The 23,114-nt window shown below is 36.5% G+C and overlaps 1 protein-coding gene across 1 annotated transcript in view; it reads left to right on the forward strand.

Moving 5' to 3' along the window:
• Rbp (RIMS binding protein) overlaps positions 1-23,114 on the forward strand; it is a 270,060-nt gene that overhangs the window by 159,715 nt on the left and 87,231 nt on the right. Inside the window, exons 5-6 of the mRNA XM_075290727.1 lie at positions 993-1,098; positions 1,387-1,835. Coding sequence (XP_075146842.1) covers positions 993-1,098; positions 1,387-1,835 — 555 coding nt within the window. The remainder of the gene's footprint in view (positions 1-992; positions 1,099-1,386; positions 1,836-23,114) is intronic.

A 23,114-nucleotide genomic window follows, 5' to 3' on the forward strand; every position in this document is an offset into this window, starting at 1 on the left:
TCAGTCCATTGTGACACCACATTGGTGAACTTCTCTCTTATCACTGAGTGCTGCCCGATTCCATGTTAAGCTCAATGACAAGGGACCTCCTTTTTATAGCCGAGTCCGAACGGCGTTTCACATTGCAGTGAAACCACTTAGAGAAGCTTTGAAACCCTCAGAAATGTCACCAGCATTACTGAGGTGGGATAATCCACCGCTGAAAAACTTTTTGGTGTTCGGTTGACGCAGGAATCGAACCCACGACCTTGTGTATGCAAAGCGGGCATGCTAACCATTGCACCACTTTGGCTCCCTTTTAGTAATGCTGGTGACATTTTTGAGTATTTCAAAGCTTATCTAAATGGTGGAACGCCGTTCGAGCTCGGCTATGAAAAGGAAGCCCTTTGTCATTGAATCGGGCACAACTCAGTGAGAAGAGAGAAGTTCACCACTGTGGTATAACACAGTGGGACTGAATAGTCTAAGTGAGCCTGAAATATCGGGATGACACTATACCTAACCTTCCTTGGGAATATGTAAGCTGCAGCCCTTTCGGCGTTTCTGTTTTAATTTTTAAAGAGTTCAACTACATTAGTTAAGCATTTCAACTCTACATAAAGGGCTGCGCATTCTGAAGTTTACAAATGGATTCTTTTTTTTAATGACAGAAGCAATGGATACAACCCTGTGCATTTCGTAGCCGAAAATCGTTTTTATTAAATTTTAAAATTCTAACATGTTGATGATTGTCATTTCAAACATGGTATTCAGTGTAATTCTTTTAGACTGCACGTTACGTGCACTCGTTTCGATTTAATCCGCAAGATGGAGTTGTTTGTACGATTGAAATTCGATTGTACAGGGTTGTATATAAACGCAAAGTTTTTTAACATTTGTTCTCATAAAATTAAAAAAAAAATTAGAATGCGTTACCTATTTCGTACATGATATATAAAAATGCTTATTTTTCATTCAGATCGTTAATATGATTTTTTCTGGGTAATTTATAGGATAATCGAGTTTTGGCAGAACTAGAGCATCCAAGAACATCAGCAACCATGCCATCAAGTTCCATACTGAATACAAATAGCGAATTTAAAACCATATCAAAAACAGGTGAGTACATCAAATGAATTTAATTTTATTAAGGAATTTTTGGAAAACATTTTAGTTGAGATGGATTTTGGAAAATATTTAGATGTTTTAATCGTGTAAAATGGTTGTGGTTGTAAGTTTATGGTGTTTTTCGGGATCTTAGAGTCATAGAAAATCTTAACTCTAGTTAAGATTTGTTTGTTTGTTTGTTTTTTTTTTTTTTGCAGAATTTATAAACCAAAAAATATATATACTTACTGATTTCTAAGATCTAAAATTTCTTTTTTTATTATTCTCCTTTGCTTACAGAACTTGAAGAAGAACTGAATCGTTATAAGAGAGCTGTACTGGGTGGAACGACGGGTGTCACTGGCACCATAGGCAGTAGTGCATTAACGGGCTATTCATCGGCCCTAACCTCGAGTCTACCAAATGGCGCCGGTGGCGGAGGCGGAGGTGGTGTTGGTAGTAGTGGTCCAACCGGTGTGGTTTCAAGTCTATCATCAAGCACGGCACATGCACCCGGTACAGGTCTATCATCCATATCGGCCTTAGTGCCAAATTCAATCGGTGGCATTTCCTCGAGCATGAGCAGTCATGCCATAACCGCTGCTGCGGCATCAGCGGCCTATGGGGCTGCCCATGCGGGTACTTCCACAGTGGATAAGCTGTTGAGTGGAACAAGTGGAATCGCTGGCATTCCACCATTGCCGGTAAATATTCATACGATGAAGTCTATGCCATCAGCATTAAGTCAGGTAAACTACCACAATTCTTCAGCAATTACAACAGCAACTACCTCAATAATTAACAACTTTACTACTAACCAACCAAACAACTAACCAACCAAAAATCAAGCAATCAATCAACCAACCAACCCACATAAAATCTCACCTATAAGACCACCTATCATAGAGTCCCATTATTGGCATTCATTAACCCACGCTTAGTCACCAATCATTGCCACCAGTTATCACGATTTCATGTCGTCACCAGTATCTACACAAATCATAACCAATATACCAGTGTCATAATGTCTCGTAATATTCTTAATTCATAATGAATTCTTGTCTTGGACGCTTCTAAACGCAATAAATAAAATCACTTAGAATGCCTTTGGCACAGTGGCTCAAAGTGAACTACTATAAATGTCCAAAGTATTTTTTTTTTTGTTTGTTATAAAATTTCCAGCATCGTAGACAAGAAGAAACTGTTTCGAATAATCTATGACAAATAGAAATTTAAAATGTTGTTGGATTTCCATTCCAGACTACTTTAAGCCGCACAGTGGTCCAGTTTGGACATCCATCTGCCAAATGTCCATAACATTGGTTTTAGAGGGAAATTTTGAGTGCATAAGGCTATAGCATACAAAGTTTCCACGAACGTACTCAAAAGGGGTGTGAACAACACTTGTATTTGAAAAACTCCTCTCCTATCGTAACGCCAGGACCGTTGTTTTCATCGTGCTTTTCTTTTAATCTAGGAATTCAGTTTCTTTTCCGAGTACGAGATTTTAATTGATCATAATTTTCATCTATAGTTCTTTTTATGGCCCTCTTGCCTCTTGTCCTAATCCCCTTCAGTAGTTCTCCAAACTTGTACGAGTTTAGATCATTTCATCGTATTTTCAGAATTTCCCTGGAGTCTCGCCCTACAAACACCATAATCAGCTGCACATTTTCGGTACAAATTTTCCCTCATCTCTAGGTGTTTTTTTCCACGGTCCTTCTGGCTACTTTTCGGTACAAATGTGCTATCACAATGGACTGAATAGTCTAAGTGAGCCTGATACATCGGACTGCCACCGAACCTAACCTAACCTTCGGTACAAATGTGCCCGCATCTCTAAGTGGATGTTCTTTTTACGGCCCTTCTGACCCTTTTTCAAACCCCTTCAGTAGATTTCCAATCTTTTTTGCTGTTTAAATTGCCCGTTAGTATTTTTCCAAGTACCATCATCTGCTACTGCTTTTCGGTACAAATGTGCCCTCATCTGTAGGTGCATGTTCTTTCGATAGCCCTCCTGACTGTTGTTCAGATCCCCTTCAGTAATCTCCATTTGTTCGTGTTTAAATCGTCCGATAGTAATTTTCGGGTTTTCTCAAAAATTTCAAAAACCATCCTGGCTGTTGTACTTCCTCAGTAGTTCTCCAATCTTTTTTCGTGTTTGCATCAGCCGATAGCATTTTACGGGTTTCCCTGTTTCCTTATCTACAAACACCATCCATCTGCTACTACTTTTCGGTATAAATGTGCCCTCATCTCCAGGTGGATGTTTTTCTACGGCCCTCCTGATTGTTGTCCAAATCTTTTTCGTGTTTAGATCACCCCGTAGAATTTTCCGGGTTTCCCTGGATCCTCACCCTAGAAACACCATCATCTGCTACTGCTTTTCGATACGAATGTGCCTTCATCTCTAGGCGGATGTTTTTTCTACGGCCCTCCTGATTATTGTTTTAATCTTTTTCAGTAGTTCTCCCATCTTTTTCGTGTTCGGATCACACCATAGTATTTTCCGGGTTTCCCAGGATCCTTACCCTACAAACACCATCCTTTTCGGTACAAATGTGCCCTCATCTCTAGGTGTCTATTTTTTTTAACGGTCCACCTGTATGCTTTTTGGTAGAAAATGTGCCCTCATCTCTATGTGGATGTTTTTTCTTCGGCCCTCCCGATAGTTCCTCAAGTTTTCTTCAGTAGTCCTCCAATCTTGTTTGTGTTTGGATCACCCCATAGTATTTTCCGGGTTTCCCTGGTTCCTCGCCCTGCAAATAATATCACTTTATACTCCTTTTCGGTACAAATGTGCCTTCATTTCTAGGGGGACGTTGTTTCCATGGCCCTTCTGGCTGTTGTACTCATACCCTTCGGTAGTTCTCCAATATTTTTCGTAGTTGGATCGCCCTATAAACACTATCATCTGCTACTGCTTTTCGGTATAAATGTGCCCTCATCTCTAGGTGCATGGTTTTTCTACGGCCCTCCTGATTGTTTTCGTAATCTTCTTTAGTACTTCTCCAATTTTTCAGTGCTTGAATCTGCGCCTTCCCTGAATATCTAGCCACGTATCATTTCTGGACCATTTAATATTTCCCGTTTCCGACCTAACTTTTGCTGCAGGACTCTCTTGTGGTCCGGTAGAATAGAACTTCGTGAGCTGTATCCACTCAGTATTCGCCCAGTCTTTTAATCTTCTTAAAACCTCGTAATTTCCTCTGGCATCTGGAATCTGCGCCTTCCCTGAAGATCTAGCCACGTAGCATTTTTCGACCATTTAATATTTACCGTTGCAGGACTTGTGGTCCGGTAATCAGAATAAAACTTCTTGAGCTGTATCCACTACGTATTCGCCCAGTCTCTTAATCTCCTTAGGTCCTCTTAGGTTCGATTAGGTGGCAGCCCGATACATCAGGCTCACTTAGACTATTCAGTCCATTGTGATACCACATTGCTGAACTTCTCTCTTATCACTGAGTGCTGCCCGATTCCGAACGGCGTTCCACATTGCAGTGAAACCACTTAGAGAAGTTTTGAAACCCTCAGAAATGACACCAGCATTACTGAGGTGGGATAATCCACCGCTGAAAAACTTTTTGGTGTTCGGTCGAATCAGGAATCGAACCCACGACCTTGTGTATGCAAGGCAGGCATGCTAACCATTGCACCACGGTGGTCCCCTTACTTTCCTCTGGCATCTGTTTTAGGATCCCATTTCTCTCTGGCATCTGCATTTCACACTTGGCTGCCATAGTCCCCTTATGTAATCGATCATGGATTGTTGCTGCATCCAACGCTACTCCCATTATCAGTCCCACTTTACTTTGAAAGAGTGTTATGATTCGTATTTCTGTCAATGATCCCAACATTTTCAATCTCGTCGACGTCATGACGTGCTTGATTTTCATTTTTATTTCGAGCCTACCGGTCTTCTGCATATTGCCCAAAAAATATGTATGCCTATTCACTCCTCTTGTTAATGTGACATTTCCAATTTAATTTTCTTTCCCAGGTTTCTCCTAGGCACTTAACCTTGTCAGATACAGAACTCGAAAGAGTCGGTTCGTTACATCGGCCTATCGTAGCCTTTGTGGAAAAGTTTACTCAAATGCTTATTCGATAAGGGTCTATTTTCTTTTAGTACTCGATGCAACATCTGTATTAGCTATCCAGAACATCATTGCACTGGTGTTCTATCCAGAAAATCTTATCAGCGCAAATGGCGTCGGTGTTCCCAGATTGCATTATGATTGTTTGACGTTTCCTCGGTTCCCATTAGCAATTTATTGTAATTAATTTTCGAATAATATGAATTTAAAAGTGGTAAAGTGTCGAAAATAATCACAACAGTAAATTCTTATTACTATATGAGCTCTTTGTATATTAAAAATGTACGATTTCACTTTTTTCTGTGATTGTTTTTAAACAGCTGATATCAGTGTTGCACATTTTGGACATGTACTGGATGAACAAGTACTCTGTTTTCTTTTAGTCCGCCACGGCTTGGGTAGTCATCACTAAAAGAAAACAAGCCTATTGGTACTTCTTAAGTCAATTTCTTCGAAAAACAAATATCAGCCTCTATCACCATGAATAGTGTCAAAGAGACAGGGTTGTTATCTTATTAATGCGAAATAATATTTTTCAAAACAACATTTTCGCAGTTATTTGGCCTGAATATTTTTTATATGGAGTACAATAGGCTTCGTGCGAAATCGTGATCTTAGTACTAGGCTTTAGAGAGAACTTAAAATTTCCCACTAAAATTTAAGAAATATTTTTTGTGCCTTATAGGTTAAACAAAATTTTTTTCTTGTCTAAAAAAATCCTACCCCAGCCACTGTGCACAATCTCACCTCATCATATCGCCACGCAGCACTGCACCACATCACACCACACCACATGAGCTCAACTCACTTCACTGCCTATTCATACCACACCTCGTAATTAGCGTCATTGCTGTTGTTGTGTCCTTTCAGAGGAAGAGTTGAATTGTTGTACTTACGTAGTTGCTTACACATTACGCGTACACATTTACGTAGTAGCTGGACGTCAAAGTGAACATTAATGGAGCTGTTATGTATACACTGTTCTGTTGTTGCTGCAGTTGTTTTATGTTTTCTTAAGCTTCCGCTAATGTTTTGTAAATACGAAGCACCTACTTAATTGTCCTGCTCCTCCTTGATGTTTTTCTTCCTCTACTCCTCCACCGTTTCTTTTTTCATCCTATTTGTATGGCTTGGTTCCCCGGTTTGGGGGTCTTTTGTTGGGCTTAATTGTTCGATGTTATGATAAAATTTTTTATTTGTTTATGGTTTTTGTTTTAACACTCGAAATTTATGTTATTTTCTTCGTTCAGTTTTCGTTGATTTATTCATTTTAATTACTTTTTATACTTCCCTGCTTATCATTGCCAATGAGTTGAATGAGTTTTCTTTTGTCTCTCGAAGATAAATAATGAGTTGGCAACTCGTGTTTTTATTGCTTATTTTTGCGAGTGTTGCCATTACATGGAATTTATGGACTTAAATTTAAGTTTGTTATTTATTTTAAATTCGACAAGTCTTTTGATCAAATATTTTGTGTTCTAAGGGCCTGTATTAAGTCGATGTGTCACAGGTGAACAACGAAAGTAAAAACAAAAATGAAATTACAGTGGAACCCCTCTAAAGTAGAAATATCCATGGTTGCCAACATTTTGTCTACAATTATGGGAGGTTAATTTTAATGTAATATTAAATGAAATGTCTCGCAAAAAATTGATTTTTCAATGTATACATATCAATGCTGAAACTCATATAAGGGAATTATACAATTCAATCAAGTCAATATCTCTTCTTAATTTAGTGTGTAAATACAATCACAGCGACTGTCGGTAGGCGAACATATGTTTATGTATATTTCTTATAGGAGGGTCTCAGCGGCTATCACCCAGCAAAAAATTTGGAAGTTCTTCCAAAGGTACAACTTTAAAAACACTTCTAGAAATGTCATCCCAAAGATGTTCGTTGCTTTACTTACACAGGAAGTTCTTTTAATTCAATTTTTTATAACACGCTTTTTTATAGTTTTAATGGGTAATTTTATTTTGTTTGTTTCAAATGGGTTACAAACAGATTCAGAATTAATAAAATGGTACAAATCATTAAAATTTTGTCCAAAAAATGCTAAATCCAATTTAGAAAAATTACGAATTTTTAAAAATATTTGAAGCCAAACGTTTCAGACAATCGTTAGAATTCATTAAGAATCATAAAAAATTATAAAAATGATTTATTTGCCAAAATATTACGAAAACACTGAATTCGAATCATACCTTAAGAAGTGATCCAAATTCAAGGCAACGGCTGTTGAAATGGTGGGCATCCGTCCTATGACAAGCCCATTTAAAATTCATCGCTTCTGCGCCAATTTTGCACCACTTCCGGATCCAAAAATAACAGTTTTACTACTTTTTTGGCGACGCTTTTTTCGGAAGTCCTCCATTTCAACAGCCGTTGCACTAAATTTGCATCACTTCTTTAGGTGTGATCCGAATTCAATGTTTTGAATGTGAATTAAAAAAATTCTGTGATATTTTGTCAAATAAATAATTTTTTATAATTTTAAATGGATTCTAACGCTTGTCGGAAACGTTTGACCTCAAATATTTTTAAAAATTCACAATTTTTGTCAGTTTGGATTTAGCATTTTTTTTGGACAAAATTTAAATGATTTGTACCATTTTATGAATTCTTACTCTGTTTTTAACCTATTTGAAATAAAAAAAAGGTAAAATTACCCATTAAAATATGAAAAACCAATGTTTGAAAAAATTGAATTAAAAGAACTTCCTGGGTAGTTAAAATAAAGAACATCATTGGGAGTGCATTTTCTGGAAGTGCTTTTAAAGTTGTGCATTTGGAAGAACTTCCAATTTTTTTTTGCTGGGTATTGTAATCGGACTTTTCGACTTTTTTTTGATATTTGGAAAATTTAAGTTTTTAATTTTTTAGAAAAGTAGACTTTTCGAATTTTGCAAAGTGTTGGTCTGGAATTGAAAAATGTTTTAATAAAATGCCGAAAAGAATCCGACATCTGATATTGAAGCTTAACCATAATTTATTTATGCAAATCAAAGTCATAACCTGACCATATGGTAGTGTAGTCAGCGTTACCGTTGAGAATTTCGAAAAAGTGACACAAAAAGTTTCATATGGCATGAAAAATGGTGCACTTAGATTAAAAAGTGTCTCTCTTTCTCGTAAAAAATACGAATTAAATTAATTTAATTCGCAGTTTTTTTGAGTATTTTTTCGAATTCGACCTTTAGAAAGGCAACAATCATTTTACCTCCATTTACTAAAAAATCTCCCATTAAAAGGAAGTGTTTAGTGGATTTATTCCCTCTTACCAACTATGAAAAATGTTCATTGATACATTTGGACATTTTCATGTAGCAATCGAGGTCGTTTGAAAGCACTACGATATGAAAATGGATTCAAACTGGATCATAATATATGTTTACAACACCCAGAAGGATTTGAGATAGACATATGGTGTCTAAAAATAATCTCCCAAACTTTGAAGAAAATTTTACTTAAAATCCACCAAATTTCTTATTTTGAAGTTTTTGGTATTTTGGTTAATATCACGAAAATTTTTTTCTCGAATAAATGAATAATCCCTTCAGTTAGCGACAATTTTTTGGTTATGAATTAACATGAAAATTATTATACCCTCCATCATAGGATGGGGGTATATTAACTTTGTCATTCCGTTTGTAACACATCGAAATATTGCTCTAAGACCCCATAAAGTATATATATTCTGGGTCGTGGTGAAATTCTGAGTCGATCTAAGCATGTCCGTCCGTCCGTCTGTTGAAATCACGCTAACTTCCGAACGAAACAAGCTATCGACTTGAAACTTGGCACAAGTAGTTGTTATCGATATAGGTCGGATGGTATTGAAAATGGGCCATATCGGTCCACTTTTACGTATAGCCTCCATATAAAGGGACCCTCAGATTTGGCTTGTGGAGCCTCTAACGGAAGCATATTTCATCCGATCCGGCTGAAATTTGGTACATGCTGTTTGTATATGGTCTCTAACAACCATGCAAAAATTGGTCCACATCGGTCCATAATTATATATAGCCCCCATATAAACCGATCCCCAGATTTGGCTTGCGGAGCCTAAAAGAGAAGCAAATTTCATCCGATCCGCCTGAAATTTGGTACATGGTGTTGGTATATGGTCTCTAACAACCATGCAAAAATTGGTCCACATCGGTCCATAATTATATATAGCCCCCATATAAACCGATCCCCAGATTTGGCTTGTGGAGCCTCAAAGAGAAGAAAATTTCATCCGATCCGGCTGAAATTTGGTACATGATGTTGGTATATGGTCTCTAACAACCGTGCAAAAATTGGTCCATATCGGTCCTTAATTATATATAGCCCCCATATAAACCGATCCCCAGATTTGGCTTGTGGAGCCTCTAAGAGAAGCATATTTCATCCAATCCGGCTGAAATTTGGTACATAGTGTTGGTATATGGTCTCTACCAATCATGCAAAAATTGGTCCACATCGGTCCATAATTATATATAGCCCCCATATAAACCGATCCCCAGATTTGGCTTGCGGAGCCTCAAAGAGAAGCAAATTTCATCCGATCCATCTGAAATTTGGTACATGATGTTGGTATATGGTCTCTAACAACAATGCAAAAATTGGTCCACATCGGTCCATAATTATATATACACCCCATATAAACCGATCTCCAGATTTGGCTTGCGAAGCCTCAAAGAGAAGCAAATTGCATCCGATCCGGCTGAAATTTGGTACATGGTATTGGTATATGGTCTCTAACAACCGTGCCAGAATTGGTCCATATCGGTCCATAATTATATATAGCCACCATATAAACCGATCTCCAGATTTGGCTTGCGAAGCCTCAAAGAGAAGCAAATTGCATCCGATCCGGCTGAAATTTGGTACATGGTATTGGTATATGGTCTCTAACAACCGTGCAAAAATTTGTCCACAACGGTCCATAATTATATATAGCGCCCATATAAACCGATCCCCAGATTTGGCTTGCGGAGCCTCAAAGAGAAACAAATTTCATCCGATCCGCCTGAAATTTGGTACATGATGTTGGTATATGGTCTCTAACAATCATGCAAAAATTGGTCCACATCGGTTCATAATTATATATAGCCCCCATATAAACAGATCCCCAGATTTGGCTTGCGAAGTCTCCAAGAGAAGCAAATTTCATCCAATCCGGTTGTAATTTGGAACATGGTGTTAGTATATGATCTTTAACAACCGTGCCAGAATTGGTCCATATCGGTCCATAATTATATACAGCCCCCATATAAACCGATCTCCAGATTTGGCTTGCGAAGCCTCAAAGAAAAGCAAATTGCATCCGATCCGGCTGAAATTTGGTTCATGGTATTGTTATATGGTCTCTAACAACCGTGCAAAAATTTGTCCACAACGGTCCATAATTATATATAGCGCCCATATAAACCGATCCCCTGATTTGGGTTGCGGAGCCTCAAAGAGAAACAAATTTCATCCGATCCGCCTGAAATTTGGTACATGATGTTGGTATATGGTCTCTAACAATCATGCAAAAATTGGTCCACATCGGTTCATAATTATATATAGCCCCCATATAAACAGATCCCCAGATTTGGCTTGCGAAGTCTCCAAGAGAAGCAAATTTCATCCAATCCGGTTGTAATTTGGAACATGGTGTTAGTATATGATCTTTAACAACCGTGCCAGAATTGGTCCATATCGGTCCATAATTATATATAGCCCCCATATAAAACGTTGTCCAGATTTGACCTCCGGAGCCTCTTGGAGGAGCAAAATTCATCCGATCCGGTTCAAATTAGGAACGTGGTGTTAGTATATGGTCGCTAACAACCATACCAAAATTGGTCCAATCACACAAAAATTGGTCCATATCGGTTCATAATCATGGTTGCCACTAGAGCCAAAAATAATCTACCAAATTTTATTTCTATAGAAAATCTTGTCAACATTTTATTTCTATAGAAAATTTTGTCAAAATTTTATTTCTAGAGAAAATTTTGTTAAAATTTTGTTCGGTTCATAATAAAATTTTCATCATAGTCAAAATTTTATTTCTATAGAAAATTTTGTCAAAATTTTATTTCTATAGAAAATTTTGTTCAAATTTTATTCGGTTCATAATCATGGTTGCCACTCGAGCCAAAAATAATCTACCAAGATTTTATTTCTATAGAAAATTTTTTTAAAATTTCATTTCTGTAGAAAATTTTGTCAAAATTTTCTTTCTATAGAAAATGTTGTGAAAATTTTATTTCTATAGAAAATTTTGTTAAAATTTTATTTCTGTAGAAAATTTTGTCAAAATTTTATGTCTACTTTGTCAAACTGAATTATATACGTATTGGATCGATCTTTTTTGATTTAATATATACCACGTATGGACTTACATACAATTTAGAAGATGGTGCTGGAGGTTTTAAGATACCTTGCCATCGGCAAGCGTTACCGCAACTTAGGTAATTCGATTGTGGATGGCAGTGTTTAGAAGTAGTTTCTACGCAATCCATGATGGAGGGTACATAAGCTTCGGCCTGGCCGAACTTACGGCCGTATATAAATACTTGTTTTTTTTTTTAATATTGAATTTATAGAACATTTTCTGAAAATGTTAGTTCTATAGAAAATTTTTTTCAAAATTTTATTTCTATACAAAATTTTTTCAAAATTTTAGTTCCATACAAAATTTTACTTCCAAAAAAAAATATTTGTCAAAATGTTATTTCTATTGAAAAATTCTTCAAAATTTTACTTCTATAAAAAATTTGGTCAAAATTTTATTTCTATAAAAAATTTGGCAAAATTTTATTTTATTTGGTTAAAATTTCATTTCTATAAAATTTGATCAAAATTTGATTTCTATTCAAAATTTTATTTTTATATAACATTTTCTTCAATTTTTATTTCTGTAGAAAATTTGGTCAAAATTTTATTTCTATAGAATATTTTCTCAAGTTTTCATTTCTATAGAAAATTTTCTCAAAATTTTATTCCTATAGAAAATTTTCTCAGTTTTTTTTTTATACCCTCCAACGTAGGATTGGGGGTACATTAACTTAGTCATTCCGTTTGTAACACATCGAAATATTGACCTAAGACCCCATAAAGTATATATATTCTGGGTCGTGTTGAAATTCTGAGTCGATCTAAGCATGTCCGTCCGTCCGTCCGTCTGTGCAATTCACGCTTATTTCCGAACGAAACCAGCTATAGACTGTAGGTCGGAGGGTATTGAAAATGGGTCATATCGGACCACGTTTACGCATAGCCCCCATATAAATCGATCCCCAGATTTGACTTCCAGAGCCTCTTGGAGGAGCAATTTTCTGAATATCCGGTATTTTCCAAATTTTTTCCAATCGCTTTCAATTACTTTTCAAAGTTTTCGTTAACAGTTCAGCCAAGCAAACTCTGTTTGAGCATGTGTTGAATGTAATTTGAGTTTATGTTGAGTATGGGGGTTAATCATACATTGAAATTATATTACTTTTGAAATGTGATTAACTTTGTGTTTTTGCGGTTAGCTATTCAATTGTAACCATATCTGTTAAGATCCGCCGCAAAGTATGCTACACAAAATATTTTGCTTATTCCATTGTAGAAGCCCAGAAATTAAGGCTTCTTCATTTAAATCATTAGAAATTCTCTTACAACCACAACAAAAATATATGTCATGTGTATAGGATATGTCTTTGTTATCGGGTTGAATACATCTCTTTTGGAATTCCACATCTCGCGGTATTTCCCATGAATATCTAATGGAGTTTTACAAACTCTAGTCACATATATTTTTGGCTAAATAATTGTGTGTATGTGTGTGGGGGGTTTTGGATTTTATTTCAAATTTCTTGTTTTAGTACTTTCTAGTACTACACTCCCACTCCCATGCTATCTTCATATCAGTTTCAAGGGTGCTATTTGAATGTTGCTGTTATTGTTGTTTGTGTAGCTCTTCAAGTCGTTGTCTGATTTCCGTTGCCGGTTACAATGACGATGCCAACCACTACCAGTGTCCTTGTCGTTGTCTCTGTCGATGTTTCTTCATTTGTATGCGTTGATGTATTTAAATATTTAAAATGCAAATTGTCATATGTTAAATGCTTAATTCTTTTTTTTTTTGCTTTGAATGTTTTAAATATTTAATGTTTGCATGCTAGCTACTCTTTCGACGTCAAGTATTCTCATATGACAACGAGGACTATGGCGACAAGGATGATGATGATGATGATGATGATAAGAACAGTGAGTAGGTAGGAGTACTACACACTCTCTGTTGCAAATGTTTACAGTCTAATAAGTACAATTATTAATAACAAAACATAAGTGTGGTACTTTTATTTCTGTCTAATATGAAAGGGTCCGAATGATAAATGTGAATTCAAATCTCTTTTAATGTGAGATATAATTTTCGCAAAAGCTTTGTTTGCCCATGATATATTAGAATTTAGATATTGCATTTTTTTGGGAATTTAGATATTCCATAGTATTATGGTAAATCTTTAATTTTCGTTGACAATTTCAAAAAAAGGCATTAGAATGCAAGCAAAGAGTTTTCGTCTATCAGGCAGCGACCCGTTATCGCAGATATCTTGAAAACACGAGCATACTTAGTGAGCGGTTTAGATAGGGCCACATGTGCTTGGTGTCGTTGCTAACCTTACATTTCTTCCTAAGTCATCCGCTTTGGTATATTCCTATGGCCCGGCACCCATATTAGGTGAATATTGTTCTGCTTCTCTATTTCGTTGAGAGATTTGCGGCAGTCTGTCCAAGGATTTTAATTGTCTGATTATGTATTAATGCCAAAATTTGTTGGCCAATATGCCACCTCTTTTATTGCTAATATTTCAGTCAGAAACACACTACAGTGGCTAAGCAATCTTCTCGCGATTTTAAGTTGCAAGTCTTTTGAATATGCTCCAAAAATCCACCCAATTCAGAGCCATCAGTATTTTCAAATTTCTTATGGAAAAGCGTTTTCGCCGGAGTGTAATCCACTAAGCTTGACACATCTTGCATTGTTTGAGGACCGAACTCTGAGCATAGCGATACTCGTAGAACAAGTAGCCTTACAATGATGACGATTTATATGGAGGAACCGCGAACCATCAAGATGTCTAACCATCGCTACATCAGCCGCTTCGATGAGTCATCAAGCGAATTATCAACATTTATAAAAATAAAACATTGCTACACCTTATTTCACCGTGTAGTGTACAAACTAGATCTATGTTTGTATTTTACTCAGCTTGACTAAGACATTTTTCTGCAATTGTGCATTCATATCGTGAGGCCTCGGGCCTAAATATTGCCTCACTGATTTGGACAATATATTCCATAAATTTAGACATGTTCATGATGGTTCACCTTCATATTTATCACCCAATTTTATTACTTCAGTATTTAGAACTACTGTCTGTTGAAGTCATGCTAACTCCCGAACGAAATAAGCTATCGACTTGGCACAAGTAGTTGTTGTTGTAGGTCGGATGGTATTGCAAATGAGCCATATCGGACCACTTTTACGTATAGCTCCCATATAAACCGACCCCCAGATTTGGCTTGCGGAGCCTCTTAGAGAAGCAAATTTCATCCGATCCGGTTGAAATTTGGTACGTGGTGTTAGAATATAGTCTCTAAAAACTGGTCCTTAATTATATATAGCCCCCATATAAACCGATCACCAGATTTGGCCTCCGGAGTTTCTTGCAGGAGCGAAATTCATCCGATCCGTTTGAAATTTGGTACATGGTGTAAGTATATGGTCTCTAAGAACCATGAAAAAATTTCTCCATATCGGTCCATAATTATATATATAGCCCCCATATAAACCGATTCCCAGATTTGACCTCCGGAGCCTATGGAGGAGCAAAATTCATCCGATTCGGTTGAAATTTGATACGTCGTGTTAGTATATGGTCTCTAACAATCATGCAAAAATTGGTCCATAACGGTCCATAATTATATATAGCCACCATATAAACCGATTCCCAGATTTGACCTCCGGAGCCTCTTGGAGGAGCAAAATTCATCCGATTCGGTTGAAATTTTGTACATGGTGTTAGTATATGGTGTCTAACAATCATGCAAGATTTTAAAGGGTGATACGGTCAAAATTTGGTCAAGGGAAAACGCGTGTAAATCGGTGAAATCGTTTATTTAAAAAATCAAATTAAATTTCTTTTTCAAGTTCAATTAGTATAAAATTCAGGAAAAAATATTCAGTTAGGCTTTCGCTTTTCCAAATCCGAATTGCCGGGCCTAACGCTTGACACCTGCCATCAGATTTTGTACAGCCACCTTGTCCGCCTTCTTCGCCGCAGAAAGCCAGTTTGCCTTGAACTGCTGCTCGTCCTTAGCAGTTTTTTTGGTCTTCTTTAGGTTCCGCTTGACAATAGCCCAGTATTTCTCAATTGGGCGGAGCTCTGGCGTGTTGGGAGGGTTCTTGTCCTTGGGAACCACCTGCACGTTGTTGGCGGCGTACCACTCCATGGCCTTTTTACCGTAATGTCAAGATGCCAAATCCGGCCAAAACAGTACGGAACAACCGTGTTTCTTCAGGAAAGGCAGCAGGCGTCTATTCAAACACTCTTTCACGTAAATTTCTTTGTTGACAGTCCCGGAAGCTATGAAAATGCTGCTTTTCAATCCACAGGTACAGATGGCTTGCCAAACCAGATATTTCTTTGCGAACTTTGACAGTTTTATGTGCTTGAAAATATCTGCTACTTTTCCCCTTCTTTTTGCCGTATAAAACTCCTGTCCCGGAAGCTGCTTGTAGTCGGCTTTGACGTAGGTTTCGTCGTCCATTACCACGCAGTCAAACTTCGTCAGCATCGTCGTGTACAGCCTCCGGTATCGCGCTTTGGCCGTCGTATTTTGTTTATCATCGCGATTTGGAGTCACTACCTTCTTGTAAGTCGATAGTCCGGCTCGTTTTTTGGCTCAATGCACGGTTGTAGACGATACACCCAGCTTATTTGCGGCATCTCGGAGAGAGAGGTTAGGGTTTCGCTTGAAACTACCGCCAACTCTCTTTGTCGTCTCAGCGGGCTTCCGGTTTTCGATTTCCCCCCGATCCAGACTTCCTGGCTGTCGACAAACGTTCCCCAAACACTTTAATTACATTTGTAACGGTTGATTTGGCAACTTTTAGCGATTTTGCCAGCTTTGCGTGCGAGTAGCTCGGATTTTCGCGATGCGCGAGCAAAATTTTGATACGCTGCTCTTCTTGCTTGGACGGCATTTTGACAACTGAAGAGTGAATTCCAAAATCAAAATAAGAGCAACATTCTACACACACACACACCTTCAAAATGAGGGGTGTTCAGGTTTTTTAAATGCAAAATTGAAAGAAATACGTCAAGTTTATATTGACCAAATTTTGACCGTATCACCCTTTATCCATATCGGTCCATAATTAAATATAGCCTCCATATACACCGATCCCCAGTCACTCAAAAATTGGTCCATATCGGTTCATAATTGAATATAGCTCCCATATAAAGCGACCCCCATATTTCAATTACCGCGCAAAAGTTCCTAAACGTTCGTAATTATTTGTAGACTTCCCTATATATACCGGTCAAGAACTGAATTATATACGTATTTAATCTGTTTTTTTTTTTTTTTGTCTAATATATACCACATATGGACTAATTTACAATACAAGACTATGTTAAGAAGTTTTAAGATACATTGCCATGGGTAAATATTGTCACAACCCAAGTAATTGGATTGTGGATGACAGTCTTTAGTAGAAGTTGCTGCGCAATCCATGGTGGAGGGTACATAAGATGCGGCCTGACCGAACTTACGGTCATGTATTCTTGTTTTAAATTGTTTTCGATTTTCCCCCAGCAGATTCAATTTCTTTATTTTTTTTTCATAAACTTGTAAAAAATTATTGTGAGGAATTTTAATTTAAATTGAGGATGGTTGGGGACGAAAGCATCCCATTTTGGGGACAAACGCCAAGTACCCATACATCTAATCGGTATATCGTACTTCTCGACTAACTTCAAAGGGGCTCCTTCCCAATCTTCACCAATTAGCAGCGAGACAGCTTTAAAATAATCCATAGAACTGTGATGCGCAAGTGCGAATAGCTTAAATCGTCTATGGAACAACCAGCCCCTATATCATTGATAACAACCAGCCAATATAATCAGTATAGTCATCACAAGGCAGCCTTTTGCAATTGAGGCCAACGATCTTTGATTCCTTTTAGAAGGTGGCAACTCATCCGGCGATCGTTCCCTTATGCGAGCTTCAAAAATTCCTTGCGCCCATTTTAAGGAATTGCTTTGCTTAGCCGCCAATTTGCTTGGGTCGACTGATCCTAATTTATTTATGATAAAGAAAGCATTTTTGAGTTCCTTGAAAATCTTTCGTCACCTTAGGAAAGGTTTGACTTGCCAAAAATGTATCGCAGCCTGTCTACCGGTCTATTAATAGGGCACAACTATTTGCCCTTGCTCAAATTATTAACTTAAATCAAAACTCGTCACTAACATTGACAGGAAGCCACCGTGGTGCAATGGTTAGCATGCCCGCCTTGCATACACAAGGTCGTGGGTTCGATTCCTGCTACGACCGAACACCAAAAAGTTTTTCGGCGGTGGATTATCCCACCTTAGTAATGCTGGTGACATTTCTGAGGGTTTCAAAGCTTCTCTAAGTGGTTTCGCTGGAATGTGGAACGCCGTTCGGACTCGGCTATAAAAAGGAGGTCCCTTGTCATTGAGCTTAACATGGAATCGGGCAGCACTCAGTGATAAGAGACAAGTTCACCACTGTGGTATCACAATGGACTGAATAGTCTAAGAGAGCCTGATACATCGGGCTGCCACATAACCTAACCTAACCTAACATTGACAGGATAACGTTGAATTCCATACTGTGTTATTTGAGAACTATCTGTACACAGTCTCTACACGGATGAAAAAGACTGTTTTTCATATGTTTGGCTATAAACATTATATGTTTGGAACACAAATTTTTAAACACAATATTTTTGAGTGCAAGCATATAATGTTCATAAACTAGCATAACATGTTTGGGACATATATGTTAATATGTTAGAACATATTATGTTTGGGACATAAAATGTTTGTAAATATAATATGCTTGGATGCAAACATATATTAATTTAGAAATAGCCTATAAACATATATGTGTTTAGTAGCTTGGAGCGCTATTTAACAGGGAGCGATATTGAATTAAGTTGGTGGTTGTTGCTTGTTATTACAAAATTAACATTTTATTTTTCCTTGGGCAATTGATCAGCTACTTCTTTGATCCTTACAAACTGTGTGGTCCGCTGTTCGAATCCCCGTCCGGCAAAAGGTAAAATTAAAATAAAAAAATCATACAATTGAATAATTTCTTCTACAATGTTTGTATTACAGAAAAAGGTGCTAAGAACTAAAAAATCTCGTGGAAGTGAGAAAGATGTGGGGGAATATACAATTGGGCAGAAACAAAACTTTGAGCATTCAGGTCGAAAACCTATGTTGTTAGCACCTATATTACCTGTTTATTTTCATAATTCATTATGATTGTAAATATATAAATAAATAAATAAAATTTTGAGCACAATATTGTTTTGGAAATTTTTTTTAAGCCTATAATATTTTTGGGTGCAAAATGCTTCCAAACATATTATATGTTCACATAATAACATATTGTTTTTTGGAAGACAACATTATTGAATTTGGATGCAAAAATACAAAATGTTTGGAACTTAGACTACCCAAACATATATTGTTTAGACCAATATGCTTTCAAACATATTATATATTGGAAGAGATCAAACATATAAATGTTTGGGCAATACCCAAAAATGTATATGCTTGAAGCAAAATATGTTTGGGAGTATATGTTACAGAAGCGATTTTTTGTGAGCGTGTAGACTTAAACGCAACGAATCATTTAAAATATTACAAACAATAACAACATTAGATTTTAAGTAATGTATTTGTGATGTACTTAGGCAAATAAACATATGTTTTGACAAGATTGTGTGTGTGTTGGCAACACATATTGCATATGTACGAGTATATGAATTATATATGTGACTAACATATGAGCTATAACTGTTATTGTTTATCGCGTATCGGAATTTAGTTCATGGTTATCTGATGTAATTTCGACTCAATTGCGATTAGCTTCATTTGATTGATATTATTAAGGATTTTAAAAGGACATTTCAATTTCGGCCCACAAACAACTATAATAATAGGGCTACGACGAAATAAACTGCTGTAATTACAGGGGTCAGTAGTCAGTTGTACCCTATTGTTTTGTATTTTTAATAAGTGGCGTTTACAGTCATTGAGATTATTGCGATTAGAAGAAAAACAGCGATTTGGTGACAACATTTATGTCATTGATCTAATTTAGGGTTATAAATATAATAAAATAAAACCAATGTGATAATGTGTGAGGGTGTTAGGGTGTTATGTGGAAATGTCAACTAGATTAAAGGCCGGTATTAAATTCGCATTATCGTTTAAGAAAATAATACTTTTCAAGAAAATAAATTATTTGAATTGTTGCTTTGGTCTATTTCCCTTCAAGTTTACCAAAAAATTAAAATTTTACTGTTTGTCTTTACAAAAATCTTCCCAGTCTGACTTTGGATTTGTGTTATTTCACGCTTCTAATTAAGAGAATTGCAAATTTGTTTTTTTTTATTCATAATAATGAAAAAACAAGCAACTCAAGAAGTGATTTCCCGATTACGGGAAATTGATCAAACCCAGGACCAACTACGGACTAGTCCCTGGTGTGTCGGTTCAAAAAGTAATGAAGGGATCGGTCATTGTAACATGGGTTTTTCATTGACGGGGTAAATTTACACTTCAGAACACAACTTTAACCCATTTCGAAGGACACGTCGTGGGACAACTTAGAAGGACTACCCCATAGACAGATCCTCATGAACCCCTCTGGTGCAAATTCTTGGGAACCTATTCCATTTTGAGAATCCGAATCGCACCATAAATGAAGAACTCTAGGAATAGATTGAACAACAGATTATTCTGAAAATTTTATTTCAGTAAATGTGTAGATCTTATTAGATTTTAGTATCAGGACAAATCAATCAATTATATGAAAATTTAAAAATTATAACAAACTGGAGCATTGTGTCCTGTGATAGGTATGTTAGAGGCAATTTGCACTAATTTCCTGGAGGGTGGCTTTTCCGAATTTTAAAATAATCTATAGACCGATAAGTGAACTTTTGATTCTGATTACAATCCCTACGATGCACTATGGGCGGAAATCGCAAAACAGCTGCAAAAAATCAAATGTTCACAGTGAAAAATTATTATGTACCCATGGATTGCGTAGAAACTTCTACGAAAGAATGTCATCCACAATCGAATTATTTGGGTTGTGGTATCTTAAAACTTCCTAACATCGTTTTCTAAATTGTGAGTTAGTCCATACGTGGTATATATTAGACAAAAAAGTTATGTATAGGTAAGTCTACAAATAATTACGAATCGATATGGACTTTTTGCACGATACGTAGAGAGCCAGAATTGAAATATGGGGGTCGCTTATGTGGGGGCTATGTACACTTATGAACTTGATATGAACCAATTTTTGTGTGATTGTGGATCGATTTATCTATAACTATAGACCGATATGGACCTAGTTAGGCATGGTTGTTAACGGCCGTATACTAGCACAATGCACCAAATTTCAACTGACTGAGATGAAATTTGCTCCTCCAAGAGGCTCCAAAACCAAATCTCTGGATCTGTTTATATGGGGGCTATATATGATTATGGACTGATATAGACTACTTTTGGCATGATTGTTAAATATCATATACTACCACCACGTACCAAATTTCAACCAGATCGGATGAATTTTGCTTCTCCAAAAGGCACCGGAGGTCAAATCTGGGGATCGGTTTATATTATATATAATTATGGACCGATTTCGACCAATTTTTGCATGGGTTTTTGAGGCCATATATTAACACCACGTACCAAATTTGAACTGCATCAGATGAATTTTGGTCTTCCAAGAGGCTCCGGAGTTCAAATCTGGTGATCGATTTATATGGCGACTATATATAATTATGGACCGATATTGACCACTTTTTGAGTGGTTGTTAGAGACCATATACGTACACCATGTACCCAATTTCAGCCGGATCGGATGAAATTTGCTTCTCTTAGAGGCTCCGCAAGCCAAATCTGAGGATCGGTTTATATGGAGGCTATATATAATTATGGACCGATGTGTACCAATTTTTGCATGATTGTTAGAGACTATATACTAACACCATGTACCAAATTTCAGCCGGATCGGATGAAATTTGCTTCTCTTAGAGGCTCTGCAAGCCAAATCTGGGGGGGGGCTACATATAATTATGGACCGATGTGGACCAATTTTTGCATGATTGTTAGAGACTATATACTAACACCATGTACCAAATTTCAGCCGGATCGGATGAAATTTGCTTCTCTTAGAGGATTCGCAAGCCAAATTTGGGGAGCAAGCCGTTTATATGGGAGCTATACGTAAAAGTGGACCGATATCGCCTATCTGCAATACCATCCGACCTACATCAATAACAACTACTCGTGCCAAGTTTCAAGTCGATAGCTTGTTTCGTTCGGAAGTTAGCGTGATTTCAACAGACGGACGGACGGACATGCTCAGATCGACTCAGAATTTCACCACCACCCAGAATATAATACTTTATGGGGTCTTCGATGTGTTACAAACGGAATGACAAAGTTAATCCTATGGTGGAAGGTATACAAATTAATTGATTTAATTAATTTTGTTGTATCAAAATATATATGTGTATATGACATAATTGAATCATATAAATATTAAATTGGGTCAATTACATTTTTAGTTGGTATCGTTGATTGATATTATCATTTTCATGAAACAATTTAAATTAAAAATTTTAGAAAAAAAAATAATTTCGTGATAAAAACCAAAAAAATCGCTTTTTATAATGTTATATATATATTTGCAGTGATCAGTAGATTTAAATGATATTGCCAATAGAATTACTAACTGGGCTTTTTTGGTATCTAAAATTGTATAAGATATCAAGCTGTGCTTTTAATAAAATTTTGTTTTTGTTTTTGGCTTTGCAATAATTTTATTTTCTCTCTATGAAAAAATGTATGAATTTTCTATTTGTATGAATATTATTGACTGTGTGTGTGTGTACGTAATAAATTCCTTTACTTAAGCTGTCTATTTGCATGGAAGTTAAGTTATTTCTATATTGCTAGAACTCCTTTTGGTCAATCATGGTTGCCCACTAATGACCATCTACTGTGTACACACTTTCATTTAGTTTTGTTGTTTGTTTGTATTTTGGGACAATTGTTACACCATCTTTCATAGTTTTGTTTTCTTTTTTATTAATGGTTTCTAGAGCTCCATACATATATCATAAGAAAAGCTTATCATTCTGCTTCTATTGCTAAAATGGAAACTTTTCACTTTCTCTCGTTCGCCCGAGTCAATCTTCTTCAGTCTGTTCATCCTTCAGTCAGTCACATCAAAAACCAAAAAAAAAGTTCATTAACGATGACGACAATCAGACATCGTTGCAAATTCGCTACTCGTTGCCTCTTTCACTTGTAACTAAAAATAAAACTGAAAACCTCTAAACTAACTAACAACAACTACAAAAAAAAAAAAAATCAAAAACTTAAACTAAAAACAACTGCTTTCCACTAACATTCTCTCTTTGAATCCAACAAAACCAACAACGAAGGAAGGAAAACCAATTTCAATTTGATTTCTCTTTCTTTTTTTCTACTTTTTCCTGTCTTTTGTATGTGCTGTCGTCATATGTTTTTATTCTCGTGTTTTTTTTCTCTACGTTCTCCTCTCTGTCTCTAAAACATACACATGCCACCATGACAAAAAAAACATATTTCT

The sequence above is a fragment of the Haematobia irritans genome, chromosome 1 (assembly GCF_050003625.1).
Source record: "Haematobia irritans isolate KBUSLIRL chromosome 1, ASM5000362v1, whole genome shotgun sequence".
NCBI classification, from domain to species: domain Eukaryota; kingdom Metazoa; phylum Arthropoda; class Insecta; order Diptera; family Muscidae; genus Haematobia; species Haematobia irritans.